The sequence below is a fragment of the Cyprinus carpio genome, chromosome B2 (genome assembly GCF_018340385.1).
Source record: "Cyprinus carpio isolate SPL01 chromosome B2, ASM1834038v1, whole genome shotgun sequence".
NCBI lineage: Eukaryota > Metazoa > Chordata > Actinopteri > Cypriniformes > Cyprinidae > Cyprinus > Cyprinus carpio.
In genome coordinates this window covers 21,562,924-21,576,774 of record NC_056598.1, presented here as the reverse complement: position 1 = coordinate 21,576,774, position 13,851 = coordinate 21,562,924, and the positions used below count along the sequence as shown (strand labels likewise).

General features: G+C 38.4%; 2 protein-coding genes across 3 annotated transcripts in view; one reads left to right on the top strand and one right to left on the bottom strand.

Annotated features, from left to right (window-relative positions):
• LOC109069563 (ski-like protein) overlaps positions 1-8,731 on the top strand; it is a 31,359-nt gene extending 22,628 nt beyond the window's left edge. For both annotated transcript variants that reach the window (XM_019086198.2, XM_019086197.2), the window contains exons 5-8: positions 176-321; positions 1,863-2,125; positions 2,864-3,085; positions 4,645-8,731. In XM_019086198.2, coding sequence (XP_018941743.1) covers positions 176-321; positions 1,863-2,125; positions 2,864-3,085; positions 4,645-4,893 — 880 coding nt within the window. In that variant the 3' untranslated portion in view covers positions 4,894-8,731. The remainder of the gene's footprint in view (positions 1-175; positions 322-1,862; positions 2,126-2,863; positions 3,086-4,644) is intronic.
• A 920-nt stretch (positions 8,732-9,651) lies between these two features.
• On the bottom strand, positions 9,652-10,751 carry LOC109091415 (probable G-protein coupled receptor 160). The gene has a single exon (XM_019105172.2). The coding sequence runs from the start codon at positions 10,635-10,637 to the stop codon at positions 9,726-9,728; it is 912 nt and encodes a 303-aa protein (XP_018960717.1). The 5' UTR covers positions 10,638-10,751; the 3' UTR covers positions 9,652-9,725.
• Between the last annotated feature and the right edge of the window lie 3,100 nt (positions 10,752-13,851).

Here is a 13,851-nt window from a genome sequence, read left to right as displayed (position 1 = left end):
AATGTTAATTTATCCCAGTCTGATCTGATTATTGCAATTATCTCTGTACTGCATCATTACCTGCTCAGCTGTACGTGTGGAAAGCTCTCTGAGAGCCACAATTCTCCTGATATTGTTAGAGTTTTTAGTTTGTGTTGTATGTGCACCAGCCTGAGGGTGTTTGTTATGTTTGCAGTTACTACCTGTACACGTATGATAAGATGGTGGCCCCTAACGTATCCCTGCGGAAGGAGGGGGAGGTGAGCCATGAGGTTCTGGGGGCCCTGCTCAAGCAACAGTACAGCAGGAGAACACTGACCCACGACAGCCAGCCCACCACAGGTCAGTACCCCCGCACTATTTAGTTGTCCTTGTAAATGAATGCACATGCATGCACAAGAATGATGTGCTGTTAAAGGTCAGAAGTTTATGAGCATGTATGTGGTTGACTCACTTAAAGGGTGAGGAGCTGCTGAGAGCGTCTTGCTAATGATTAATACAACTCACATTTTATAGTTGCCAGTGAAGAGAGAGAGAATGAAAATAGGCCGCTGAGTGTCAGATCGCTCTAGAGTGCTGGGGGAGGGGTCTCTAGTCTCCACCGCAGGTTTCCTTCCATCCTCCTTCTGCCTGTCTCTCACTCTTTTTCCTTTTTTTATCTGTGCCTCACTCATCCTTTTTTCACTTTTTGATCCTCTGTCAATCCCCTCTGGCCCACTGCTCACCTCACTTTCTTTCTCTTTTTCTGTCATCTCCCTTCAGTGTACCTGTTCTCCATCCGGGCTCCCCTTTTCTCTTTCTTCCTGTCTCTCTTCTTCAGTCTGTTTCTTTTTCTTCCATGTACCCGTTCTCCATCCTGGTTCCCCTTCTTCTGTCTCTCTTCCTCAGTCGGTTTCTTTTTCTTCCATGTACCCGTTCTCCATTCTGACTCCATCTCTCATCTTTCTTTCTTCAGTTTACCCATTCTCCATCTTGGCTCCCCCTCTCTTTATTCTAACTTTGTCTCTCTCTTATCTTTATATACGCCCAATCTCCGTTCTGTCTACCATGTCTCTCATCTTTCTTTCTTTCATGTATCTATTCTCCATTCTAGCTCCTCCATCTCTCATCTTTCTATCTTCAGTATACCCATTCTCCATCCCGGCTCCCCATTAGTCTTTTTTTCTCAATCTGTACCACTTTTGTTCATGTATCTCTTTTGTATCCAGGTGCCCTATGTCTCTCTTCCTTCTTCAGTCTCTCTCGTTCTCAGTATACTCGTACTCCATGTTGGCCTACCCCTCTTTTTATTCTCAATTTGTCTCTCTTTTTTATATACACCCAGTCTCCATTCTGACTCTCATGTCTCTCGTCTCTCGTCTCTTTCTTTCATGTGCCTGTTCTCCATCCTGGCTCCCTCGTGTCCCTTCCGTCTCTCGTTCTCCTTCTCTGACTCATTCTTCTGAGTGTGACAGACAGGTCTTAGTCACAGTGGAGGCTAGCAGCGGAGCGAAGCTGTTATTCGGCTCTGCAGTGCCAGACCTGCAACCTGCCTGTCCTACATTTAAATGAGCTGTATCTCTCTTACTCCCTCTCTCTCAGTCCCTTTGGACTCCCGTATTCCTCATCTAAACACAAATGCTAGACTGCTGCTGTTTGCCTGGTGCAGGTGATTTGTATGTAGAGCGTGTGTAGCACCTTAGCAGCCTGAAAAATGATTTTAGATCGAGAAATTCTCTGCATGCCTCACATTTCTGTGTGATACTTCCAGCGCTTCCCCTCTACGCTGACCTTCAAAGAGAGACACCCACAGAGAATTAGTCACACAGACTTTCAGCACATGACAGATAAGGTGTGTGTGTGATCGCATGAGTGTGGTTAACTCTTTCTTCTCTTTCCCTCAGATCTTCCCACATCTCCTTCCTCCATTGCAGAGGAGGCCAAATCCCACCACGCAGGCGAAGCAAACGAGCGCCGCCAACCTCCTTCGTCAGTCGCCATGGAGACCAGCCCAGGCTGCAAGCAGCACGCCCCCATTCCCACGGAGGGCAAAGACAGTGGAACGGAGGACGACAAGGACAGGATCATGTTGGAGATCGTGCAGATGTACCGGCGGCAGCAAGAGAAGCTGAATTCCACCCTTCAGAAACAGCTGCAGCTGGAGATGGTGAGACAGTCAGATTAGACCAATCATCCCTTCCTGAGTCACAGAGGCTCTGTTCCAAACCTTAATGAGCTGTCTGCTGTCTACATAGGCTTCTATGGAAGCATTATAACTCATAAGTAACCTGTCGGCTTTCTACACCATTTTGTTATGTGAAATTAAAAATGTCATCTAACTTAAGTTGAAAAGCTGAGTACAAAGAATAAATAGCAAACACTTAATCAATGAAATTGTAATTTTTTAATTACATTTTATCTGTCCATTATATATAAATTGTATATGCACACATTTATGCATTTCCTGCTGCCATTTTGGAAGAAAATTGTCCTTAAGTTTTTTATATTGCATCTGGGATTGGCTTATCTGTGAAATGATACATGCGATTCTGCCCTAGATTTTGGCCTAAACGGGTACCTTAAAACGCAGCGTGATTTTGCTGCCTTGTACTTGGAGCAGCCTTCATGTTGGGTGCATGCCTATGATGTTTAAAAATGCTCCTCTAAATAGGCAGCACACTAGAGATTGGAATAGAGCCAGGGAGATGGAGTAGTTGTGTATCAGAGAAGCTCTTTTGTGCTCCTGAGAAAAGAGAGAGACCTTGTTATAGTGAGAGTAAAGGTGAAGGCCAGAGCAGTAAGGAGTATGTTCCAGTTGAGCTTTATCACCCCTGACTTGTCCACTACAAACCCTCGACCTTTGCCGTACATTGTTTGACGCATGTCTTGATGTGCGTGTGTGCAGGAGCTGGAAGCAGTGCGCGGGGGCGAGGCAGCCAGGCTGAGGGAGTTGTCTGTGGAGCAGCTGGAGCTGCAGAACGAGCTGGAGGCGGTGCACACTGAGCATGCTCAGAGACTGGGGGAGGTGCGGCAGGAGCAGAGACAGCTGGAACACCGACTGGAGCAGCTCAGGCAGCAGAGCTGTGCCTGCCAACCCAAAGAGCAGGAGGCACAGTACAATGCGCAGGTACATTGTCTGGACCACAGAAGAGCCAATCTGAGCGTGCCCGAATGACTGTGTGATGCAATGATAAACTATACCCAGTGTGAATTATTCCTGTTCCCAATGCAATATGCTGCATGTATCAGCGCAGATCATCTGTGTGTGGGAGGGATTCAGTAACAGGAAGACAGATACACACGCACACTGAGTTGGAGAACCAGTGCCTGGCTGATTTGCACACTGGGCCTGATTTCTGCATTTTAACTATATCAATTAGGACAATGGTGCTCAAACTTTTTAAACCACATATCCAGTCTTATCAGATCAGACTGTCTTAATACTGGCGATATTAGTGTGCATTAGTTCATAAATCTATTCAAATTTAAAAATTAGAATTTAGAAATAAAAATAAATAAAAAGGCAATTTAAGTAACAATTGTATGTAATATTTTTACTATTATTCATTTGATTTTGTGTGTGTGCCTTTAATGTTGCTAAATGCAGGGTTAAATGGAGTCAATGACTCTCAAAAAATAAAAAAAATTACAACTAAAATAATTAAGCGAATTAATTAAGCGGTTTGGTACTATTTTCACAAGTAAGGTTTACATTTTCAAAACTCTTAGTACAAAACTTTAAACTGATCACACTAGTCATTCTTTCTTCTGAACCTAAAACCTGATCTCATGATTTCATTGTAGTTGCGCATATTTTCATTCCACATAATCATCGTTTCAAAACACAAGATCATTGTGATATGTATTGAGAACATTTGAATTAATCACCAGAACACAACAGTATGATCTTCTTTCCGTTAGTACTTTCAACAATCAGTTCATTCAAGAGCAAACAATGCAAGATTCATGTTTCAAATCACCTTTGTTGCTGAAATGATTACAGTAATACAGGCAATAACTGTCATGTTAGAAAATACACTTATATTACCTAACTTTCATATCTCACATAAAATCAATAATGTTTGTAAAAGTATTTATCCAGTGTGTTATCAAAAGGTGTGATGAAGGTGACATGGCCATAAGGTTTTGTGCTAGAACAGTTTACTGTCAGTGCAGTAAATGGCTTCACTGTGCCATATGACTGAATCTATATTCTAGCTGAACTTTTCAGATGAAGGGTGAGTTATAGTAATGTGCAGTCTTTACCTGTTGTGATATAAGTACTAAGAGTTGTACCAATTGCTTGTGAAAATTGCGCCAAAGCAATTAAAAAAACTGTAAGCCTCTAAGCTATCATTCAATTGAGTGGGTTTGTTAAAATAAATTGTGATCGAGTCTTTGACTGATAAAGACTCAGGTATGCTTCATGTTCTGTGTGTGCTTGGATATATGCATGGTTCAGCATGCAAGCCTTCCAAAGTATACTCCTTTGCCCATGACAATGAATAGACGCATTCAGTGTGTGCACAGTATCCAGTAAACCGTTCTTTTCAAGCTCTCAAATCCCATGCAGACATGAAATCTTAAAACGGCGCTGTAGATTTACTCTACTGCAGGAATCACTGGTACTCGAATGGAGTATTTTGTACATTCCTGTTTGTAACCATGCTCTCCTTCTGTCCACAGCTGTGCGAGCTTCGCTGCCGTCTGGAGCGTGCCGAGGCGGAGCGGCAGGAACTGCAGGAGGAGCTCTGCAGAGAGCGGGAGGCCAGAGAGAAGCTGGAGCTCATGATCTCGAAGCTTCAGCAGCAGATGGTCCAGTCTGGCACCAAGGGGAGCCGCAGCACTAGCCCTGCCCAGCCCCCGACCCCTTCCGCAAGCCCCCAATCCCAGCATTCCCTCTCTTCACCGGCCCCTGAGGTAACCTCCAGATAAACTCGCCCCCCTCTCTCGCAAACTTCCACGCCTGTAGCCCAGGAACACGCTCGCCCACTCCCTGCAGAGTAACAGACAAACACAAGACAAACTCTGCAGAAAAGAGCAGCTCTCCCATAACTGCTTCCGTTTGTGTTGCACCACCACAAAAAAAAAAAGACTTAATGTTTGTGTTTAATTTAAAAAGACTTTGTGTCACCCTGCCCTCGACCAGTCGTTAAGGATTTTTTGGATGTACAAGTTGTTTTAATTTATAGTCGTACTGAGAGGCTGATGGGACAGTGGAGGTATTTCTTTTTTGGACTTCTTGCCTCCTGTGGCGTTGGGAAAGCACTCGAGTGCTTTTCCGGTCCCAGCTCTTTGGATACAGGAAACTGACACTCAGTAAAATACTACCTGTGACACGAAGCCCAAGGATGCCAAACGGCAAGACGCCAATGCCCTGCAGCAGCGAGAAACCATGTGGATGTTTTCTTTTTTATTTTAATTTTGTGTATCATTGTTTTCTACAGAAAAAAATGGGAGAAGGTTTTTGTTAAAGTCACAACAAAAATATCAGTAAAATATTATTCTATAGCATATTTAAGTCATCATACTTAATACAAGTGATTCGGAAACGTAGAGGGGGCCCCTAACTGCGGCCCCCCGGTTTAAGATTGTAATCCTCCCCCTCTTCCTCTCCAGCTCCCCTCCATTTTCTTTCCCTGCCTGCCGTTTGTCTTTTCAGTCTGGTGTTGATTATATGTTTCCTGTCTGCACTGCTGACCCTTGCAGGCTGGTATATGACAAACAGCTCAGTTCATTCCTGCTGCATGATGCAGTAAGCAAAGACTCACATTCGCCCCCTGCTGGAGAACACTATGAAACTCGGCCCCCATTTAACTACAGGCATTATACGAAAAAAGCTTCAGGATAGTGCAGTCCACCTCAATCTGAAGTTTATTTTCAGAGCATAAATGGATCCCTGTAGCTCCAACAAGAACATACTGGATTTAGTTGCTCAGAAATTTAAACAAAGCACACAGTAGACCTTATATTTGTCCTTTTCTTAGCAAAGGATTCATTAGTAGTGCAATTGACGATGTAAAGCATTGAAGTCACAATCTCCCATAAACCTAAAGCTGATTTCTTTATTCATCTGAGAACTGCTAATAAAGTACCTAGTTTCTGAATGCTGGATTCCAGGTTAAATGATCTGGCTGTCACGTATTGGGTGTTTAGCCTGATTTTTATTTTTTTATTTTTTTCATATACCCCTCTTATTCATTCCCCTGTGTCATTATTCTGGATGAGTGAACAAACAGGTCTGACAGGGAGAAGAAAAACAGACAGGGGGCCAAGAGAGGGACGTAAAGGAATTAATGCTGTCACATTAGCTCCCAGTCACTGAGGGTTAAAGAGGCACGCTTTGTCTCTGTAGAATGGGGCAGCTGCCTCTGATGCCCACTCATACATCAACTGTTAGAAGGATGAAGAAAGATGGACACAGGAAGTGAAGCGGTTTTGCCACTAGAGCAGTTTCTTTCTTCTTTCTTTCTTCTGTTCAGATTGGTTGTGTAAACAATATTGGATGTAAATCTAGGCCTCTTTCATGATGTACATATCTCCCATTGAACATTCCACTGTGCACAACTCATCGGATTTACAGTCAGCCAAGCCGCAGCAGTTTTCTAAACCTGATAATGTGTACAGTGCAAAACCTCTTTGAAAACATAAAGAAACACCCTGACTTATGTGAATACATCCAGCTATGAAGAATCAAAAAAACAAAACTATATTGTAAATGAGTGCTTTGCCATTTTTGAACTTTTTTTCTTGAATTATTCAGAAATTATTTAATGTATTTACTAATAAAGATTTATATACACTTTGTACATACAGTAGTCATTAATATATTAACTAAATTCTTATAAATAATCTTTCAAGGTTTCTGATCACATTTGCAAAAGCTGGGCGTAGCCCAAGCTCTATTGTTTTTTTTGTGTTAGTTTTTTTGCCTGAAGAGTGGTTGTTGATAAAGTGTGTAAGGTGGTGTAGGGATGCATGATGCTCAGAACACCTAAACTCCATCCAACGGGGAACGGGAACAGTGACGTATGCTGTCCAGTGCCTCAGAGTTTCCCTTCAGTGGGTCATTTTACATCCATTTCATTGGAACCCACTGAGATTGACTTACAACCTGTTGTTATTTTGGTGGTGTTCTGCTTTTCCTCTTCCCCATTATATATATATATATATATATATATATATATATATATATATATATATATATATATATATATATATATATATACACACACACACACACATAAATATATTTAAAAAAAATAAGAATTTAAAATTCTTAGAAAGAAGAGAGTAAAATAATGCATGTATTGTTAGCTACTATATTGTTATGCTCAAAAAACCCCACAGATTCATTATTGCTAAAATGCACAAGTGATTTTTTTTTCTATTCTCTCTCACACATACAACCTTTCCAAAAACGTTACTCCATATTGTCTGAGAAGAATAGTCTTTATGTAAATGGGCACAAAATGTGCTCAAGAGCCTAATATAGATGCTAGAAACATTTGATATGAGAGACTGTGTGTGTACTGAAAAGAGCGATGTGTTTTTTTATATATATATAAATATAAATATACAGCTCTGATTTCATGTGTAGTTCCTTTGAGAGATTGTAGCATTTGTTTTGGCACTGTAATGCATTACTACAGTGTCGACTACAATTTCTGTACAATCAGTATTAGGTTTCTTTTGTTTTCACCACAGTTACCTCTGTAGCAGCCAGTTTCAATGCTGTTTTTGATAGTTTTGGGTATTGAAATGTATTTCTGAAGCTTTTTAGAGTATACCTTTTCATTTGTAACGATTCTATGAAGATTTTGTACACAGGGGGGCGCTGTATCTCTTCTATGTAGAATGCCATGTTAAATTTGAATTCTGGGCATAGGAATACAGTACTCTTTAGACTCTTGAAACAACAAACCTGTTTTTGGCTTTTGCAGTGTTGAGAAAATAAATACAGATAACGTTGTACATATATTCGAGACGTGTGAAATATGTTGAATATCTGAGATGTATAGGCCTGGTATGATATAATTAGCAAAATTGTACTTTAAAGCACCCGAATGCTAGAGTTTTTCAGCAAAGCGACCATGTATTTTGCATTATAGAGGAAATATCCCAGTTAATAGGGGATAATGATTACTGTGGCTCCCTTGAGCTGATTAATGACAAAAGAGAAAAGAAAATTGCAATTATATAAACATTTTTTTATAATGGTAAAAATGCACATAGTATAGAAATAACTACCTGCCAGCACAGCATGTGTCCCTATGATCTTAATCATATCTTTTCTCATGTGTAACCGAGACGTCACTATTAAAAAAAAAAAAAGAAGAAAAAAAAATCAGATGTCATGCTTTTTTTTTTTGAGAACACAATCAACACTGTAATAGAAACAATGTCATTGTTTACGACTTTTGTAAACAGCAAAGATATTTTAAGTTGCAAATCTGTGACATGAAATGCAGTGTTTGTGTGTATCATTGCATATGTTGCCAATCCTAGTGTGATGAGAGGTTTTTTTGCTCTTGCATGAAAATGAGACATTGCTCTCCTACCTCACGTTGTGATAAGATGTTTTCTAAAGCAGATGACACATCTCAAACTGTTTATCATGATTGATATTTACGAGTTAAATACATGTACATGCTTTTAGCTAATACCTCAGTTGTATCTAGTGTTTGTTTATTTCCCCTATTTCAGACATTGTAAATATCTTGTATAGACAATGAACTTGGATTAAATTCAAGTAAAGTTCTGTAGTGTCAAACCGACTGTGTCATTGTACTTTTTCATTTTATGCCTTGCTTTGGCAGGTTTACTTAAAAGTACAGTTCACACACACACAAAAATGACATTTTGGCATCTCTTTACTCATCCTCATGTTCCCGTATGACTTTCTTTTGTTGAATGTTTTTCTTTCCATTGTGGTGCAATGTTTCCTCACAAAAACATTTGAAACATTCTTTATCCCCATTAAGCCTACTGTATAACATTTGATGAATTTACATGAATTACATGAATTTGTAAGGCCTCTAAATTATGACTTAATCATCTTTTTTTTTAAATAAGTCATGTTAATATGTATGTATCAAATATGATACAAATTTATTTGTACATTTCAAATATCAAAATATCTTACTGAGGCATTATTGCACTTGCAGATATCAATTGAAGACATATTTATATGAATTTTCTGTGAGTTATCTGTTAATCTGATTTACGTTACAAGCTGTCTGAATTTCATTTTACTTTTTAGTAATTTTTTCTTCTAAAGTTTCAATAAGCTATTTATTAAAAAAATAAATAAAACTATATTTGTCTGAGTATTATTTCACATCTTAAGGGTTAAATCTTATTTTGTTAATAATTATTTTGTGTTCCACAGAAGTCATACAACGTTGAAACGACATGGGGTAAATGCTGACAGAATTTACATTTTTTTTATGATCTTATGTAAATATTCCTAAACTTATTAGTATCGAGGAGTGAATAAACCGGTTAGACTGCTAGTTCAAATGTAAATATACTTCCTTACTTTTGTGCATCTTCCTTGTCATTTTCATGGGTCCAGTTTATTTGCATACGGACGGAAAACACTTGTAATTTTTTGTAATTTTTACATCAGTAGCTAGTCTTCTAAAAGGTGCTGGTCCAACATTCATTTTTCTAGTAAAGAGACGAATCAGTTGTGCAAAAAAAATTAGCTTTTTTTTTGGCAAACAAGAAAGCAAAGAAAAACGGCTTCTCCGAAGTAAACATGATCAAATATTTACTGTTTTAACTTGAGTGCGGTCATTGGATTGTTGTCCATAATTCCTCTCGTCGGCTCCATATGTAAAACAAAAGTACCAGGAACAAAACCCGTCTGTGATTGTGTCGCTTTTCTTGGAATTTGACGAAATAGAGCGACCGCACAGAGCCAGAGCGACGAAAAAGCTGTTGACGAAACACAACCAGATGACGTTCAGCTGCAGGTGTGTGTGCATCTCTATCTGCAGCAGCGGCGAGATGATCATCAGAACGAGAAACGAGGCCCACGTGCTGAGGAACGAATGCATGGCCCGCCTTAAACAAACCAAGCAGCTTTGTTGAGTGGAATGCAGAAACACACGCACCCTCCATTTCTCAAACGGTGCGTACGAGTAAAGAATGACACAGGTGACCGTCAGCAGCAATGCTACGAGAACCTGAGAGCTCGGAGATCTGCTAAACAGCTGGCACTGGTGCTTCTCAAAATCTCCTAAAAACAGAACAAAATCAGGCTCCCAGAAAACGTACAAAGCTGCTAGAATCCAAAGGAGACACACTCCAGCTATGTAAGTAAGCTTTTGTTTCCAGGATGTTTGTGTTGAGCTTGATGATAGCGTCCAGAAATTGTCTAGTCCTACAAGGAGGAACACGGGCCAGTGGAGCACAGCGTAGATAAAACAAGCAATCTGAGCCAGCAGGCATATGTGATACCTGGTGAAGCGCCAGCCTGAGATGCTGAAGTCTTCCAGATAGAAAATAGCCACGAGGAAAAAACTCAAGAGACTGTCAATCAGTGCCAAGGAAATGCAGAAGAATCCTGAGAAGCTCCTGGTCATGTAATGTCGCTGCACCACGACCACCAGCCAATTCAGCAAACTCTTGAGCCACAGAACCAGCAGAAGTGAAGGTATCGATGTTTCCATGGTATGGTTTCATCCAAGGCTGAATTCAGAACAATCAACACACCAGTCTTTCTTGTAACTGGCCAGCAGTTCCTCATTGAAACACTTCACATTAGCTGTCGGTAGACACACCCTACTGAGGTGAAGGCCAGCCCTGCACATTAAATGAATAGCCCACTTTCAGTTGGAGTTCTTTATTATTGTTAAGCATGTATGGGCATTATATACTTGTTTCCATGTATTTGAATGTAGATGTGGTGTACCTTTTTTTTTTATATTATTATTAATTTTTTTATTTAATCTGTACTAATGCGGTTTCAACAACACAACTCATTAAGCAACTTACATATTAACATATTAAAAGTGTATATATAGATATAAAAGATGAAAATAAACACTAGCATAAGTAGTTACCTGAATACCAGCAGTGCAGTACTTGCCAGTACATGCCTTTTCATTCCACAGTTCCTGTCTATAAAAACATGTATTGACATAACAAACAAGTTTCAGTATGTATGTGTAAATTAAGTGTATTGGTATAATAAACAAATTTCTGTATATATGTAGGCCTATGTATTTATTTGAAGATCACATTAAAATATTTCAGAAAAACATGTTTAAATGAGCATGTCTGTCATTTAATTTTGCTACTTTTAAAACTTATTTTATTGCTACTTTTATTTCTTTACTTTTGCTCCAAAGTCTTTCTTTTATGGTTTTATTGTTTTACTTTTGCTCCAAAGTCTTTCTTTTATTGTTTTACTTTTGCTACAAATGTCCAAACCCAGAATTTCAATCTTTAACTATTTTTTTTTACATTTATGACATGATCTAAGCAATGAGTGAAATAAATATGAACAATTTCAATATTTATTGTATTATGTGAAAGTGGCTTATAACCATGTTCAGAAATGTACAAAAAATTATAGTTGTTGTACAATATTACCAAAAAGAAATAAAGCTACTCCAAATAAGTTTTTTGCCAAAACGAGATTTTCAATAAAAGCATGCCAAAAATTCTCTTGTAATGCATATGCGTCCACTGTTGGACATTTGTTAGCAATCAAACTAGAATTAAAAAAAAAATGTTTATAAGGGTCTCTTTGTAACATCCAGCTATACAGTTAAAAGAGTACAGGTTTGAGCAGAAAGGAACTTGACCTTAAAAGGGTGTTTTATATTGCTAAAGCTATGGGTTAATAATTGGCTGTAAAGACATTTAAACTGAGTGTTGCTAAAACAGAGTGTTTTCCATGTTCAGAAGAGACAGGGACATGGCACAAGCAGGGACATGTCTGCATAAGCAGGCACATTAAGTTGACTCCACTCTTCTTTGAGAAAGATGTGGACAAGTATTGAAAAGCAGCTTAAAAACAGAGGTGTAAAAAGTACTCAAAAACTTTACTCAAGTGATAGTAAAGATACTACAATTAAAAGCACAAGTATCTGGCCAAAAACATACTTGACTAAAAGTAAAAAAGTACAACTTTAAATTGTACTCAAGTATTAAAAAAGTAGACATACTTTTTTTCCCTAACAGATATACATAAGTTTTATTAAAGGGAAAAAATTAAACAAAATGCACAGGTCAAACACATACACATACTAGTGCAACAACATTTAAAATGCAGCACATTGGAACACACACACACACACACACACACACACACACACAAATACAAGAAAAAAGGGATTAAAAGGAAAATCTATCCTTTCCACCCTCATGCCATCCAATAAATATATGACTTTCATTTATCAGATGAACACAAAGTGTTATTCTTAAGTGAAAAGATAAATACAAAAAAATACAAATACCAATATTTTAAACTTGACCGTCGTGTTCACTTTGTGTGGTTTCTGAAGTGGTCCTGTCCCTTTGCATTATACAGACTAAAAATCCTTTCCTGTATTCATCTGAAGGAAGAAAGTCTTAAACATCTGGGACATCATGAGAGTGAGTAAATACTGAGAGAACTATATGAACAGCAAAATGTGATGCAGAGGCTAAAACATATTCCAGACAGAATACAAGAATGTGTTGCATTAATGAAGAGAGTCATAAAAATAAAACATACTGTACAACAATAACATTTTAAAAGGCCACTTTTTTGTGTTGTCTATTCAACATCACTGTCTAAGGATAATTAAACTTTTAATTGTTTATTTGGGGTATTTAGAGTTTTTTCTCAGCAAATATTGCTAAATTATTATTTGTGACTAGTTAAGATTAGTTTTAGATTAGTTAATAAGCAAATCATATAATTATTAAGATTACAAAAGATACTCACGGACAAGTCTTAATTGCTACTCAGTGTGTCATATAATGACATAATATCCACTACTTGGTAAGAACATCACTAAACATAAATTACAATTTATTTAACATAAAATGTTCATTTAAACACTTTTTTGGAGATTTGTAACATTTAATATATATATATATAAAACATTACCACAAAAATATTAATTGTATTTAAATTCTCATCACTGATTTATTTGCACTCAATCTTGTGCATTCAGCTTGGTGACCCATACTCAGAATTCGTGCTCTGCATTTAACCCATCCAAATTGCACACACAGCAGTGAACACACACACACACACACCGTGAACACACATCCGGAGCAGTGGGCAGCCATCTATGCTGCTGCACCCGGGGAGCAGTTGAGGGTTCGGTGTCTTGCTCAAGGGCACCTCAGTCCCAGTATTGCCGGCCCGAGACTCGAACCCACAACTTTAGGGTTAGGAGTCAAACTCTCTAACCATTAGACCACAACTTCCCCCGTCTGAGCTTGATGCGTGAAAACAATGATCATTGTTTCTCACACCAAGCACGCACATTTGAACTTCTGTATACCATATTTATTGTGCAAAAGATAAAATAAAAATGTAATGTACTTTTTAAGATGAAATAAAATTGTAAGGAGTAAAAAGTACTGTTTTTTCTCCAGAAATGTAATCAAGTAAAAGTACAAGTAACCAGTTTAAATTGTACTTGAATAAAGTTCAAATCCCCCAAAATAATACTTAAGTAATGTAATCAAGTAAAATTACTCAAGTATTTTACACCTCTGCTTAAAAAGCAGCAGACTACAAAGACATTGGACATAATTACAGGGTGCACAGGTCTGGTTATGCTCCCTTCCTTATTAAAGGCTCTGTCTCCATCCCTGGCCAAAAAACCTGATGTGCAGGTTCACCTTTTAATCTTTCATCATGCAGTATGGTTGTCCATT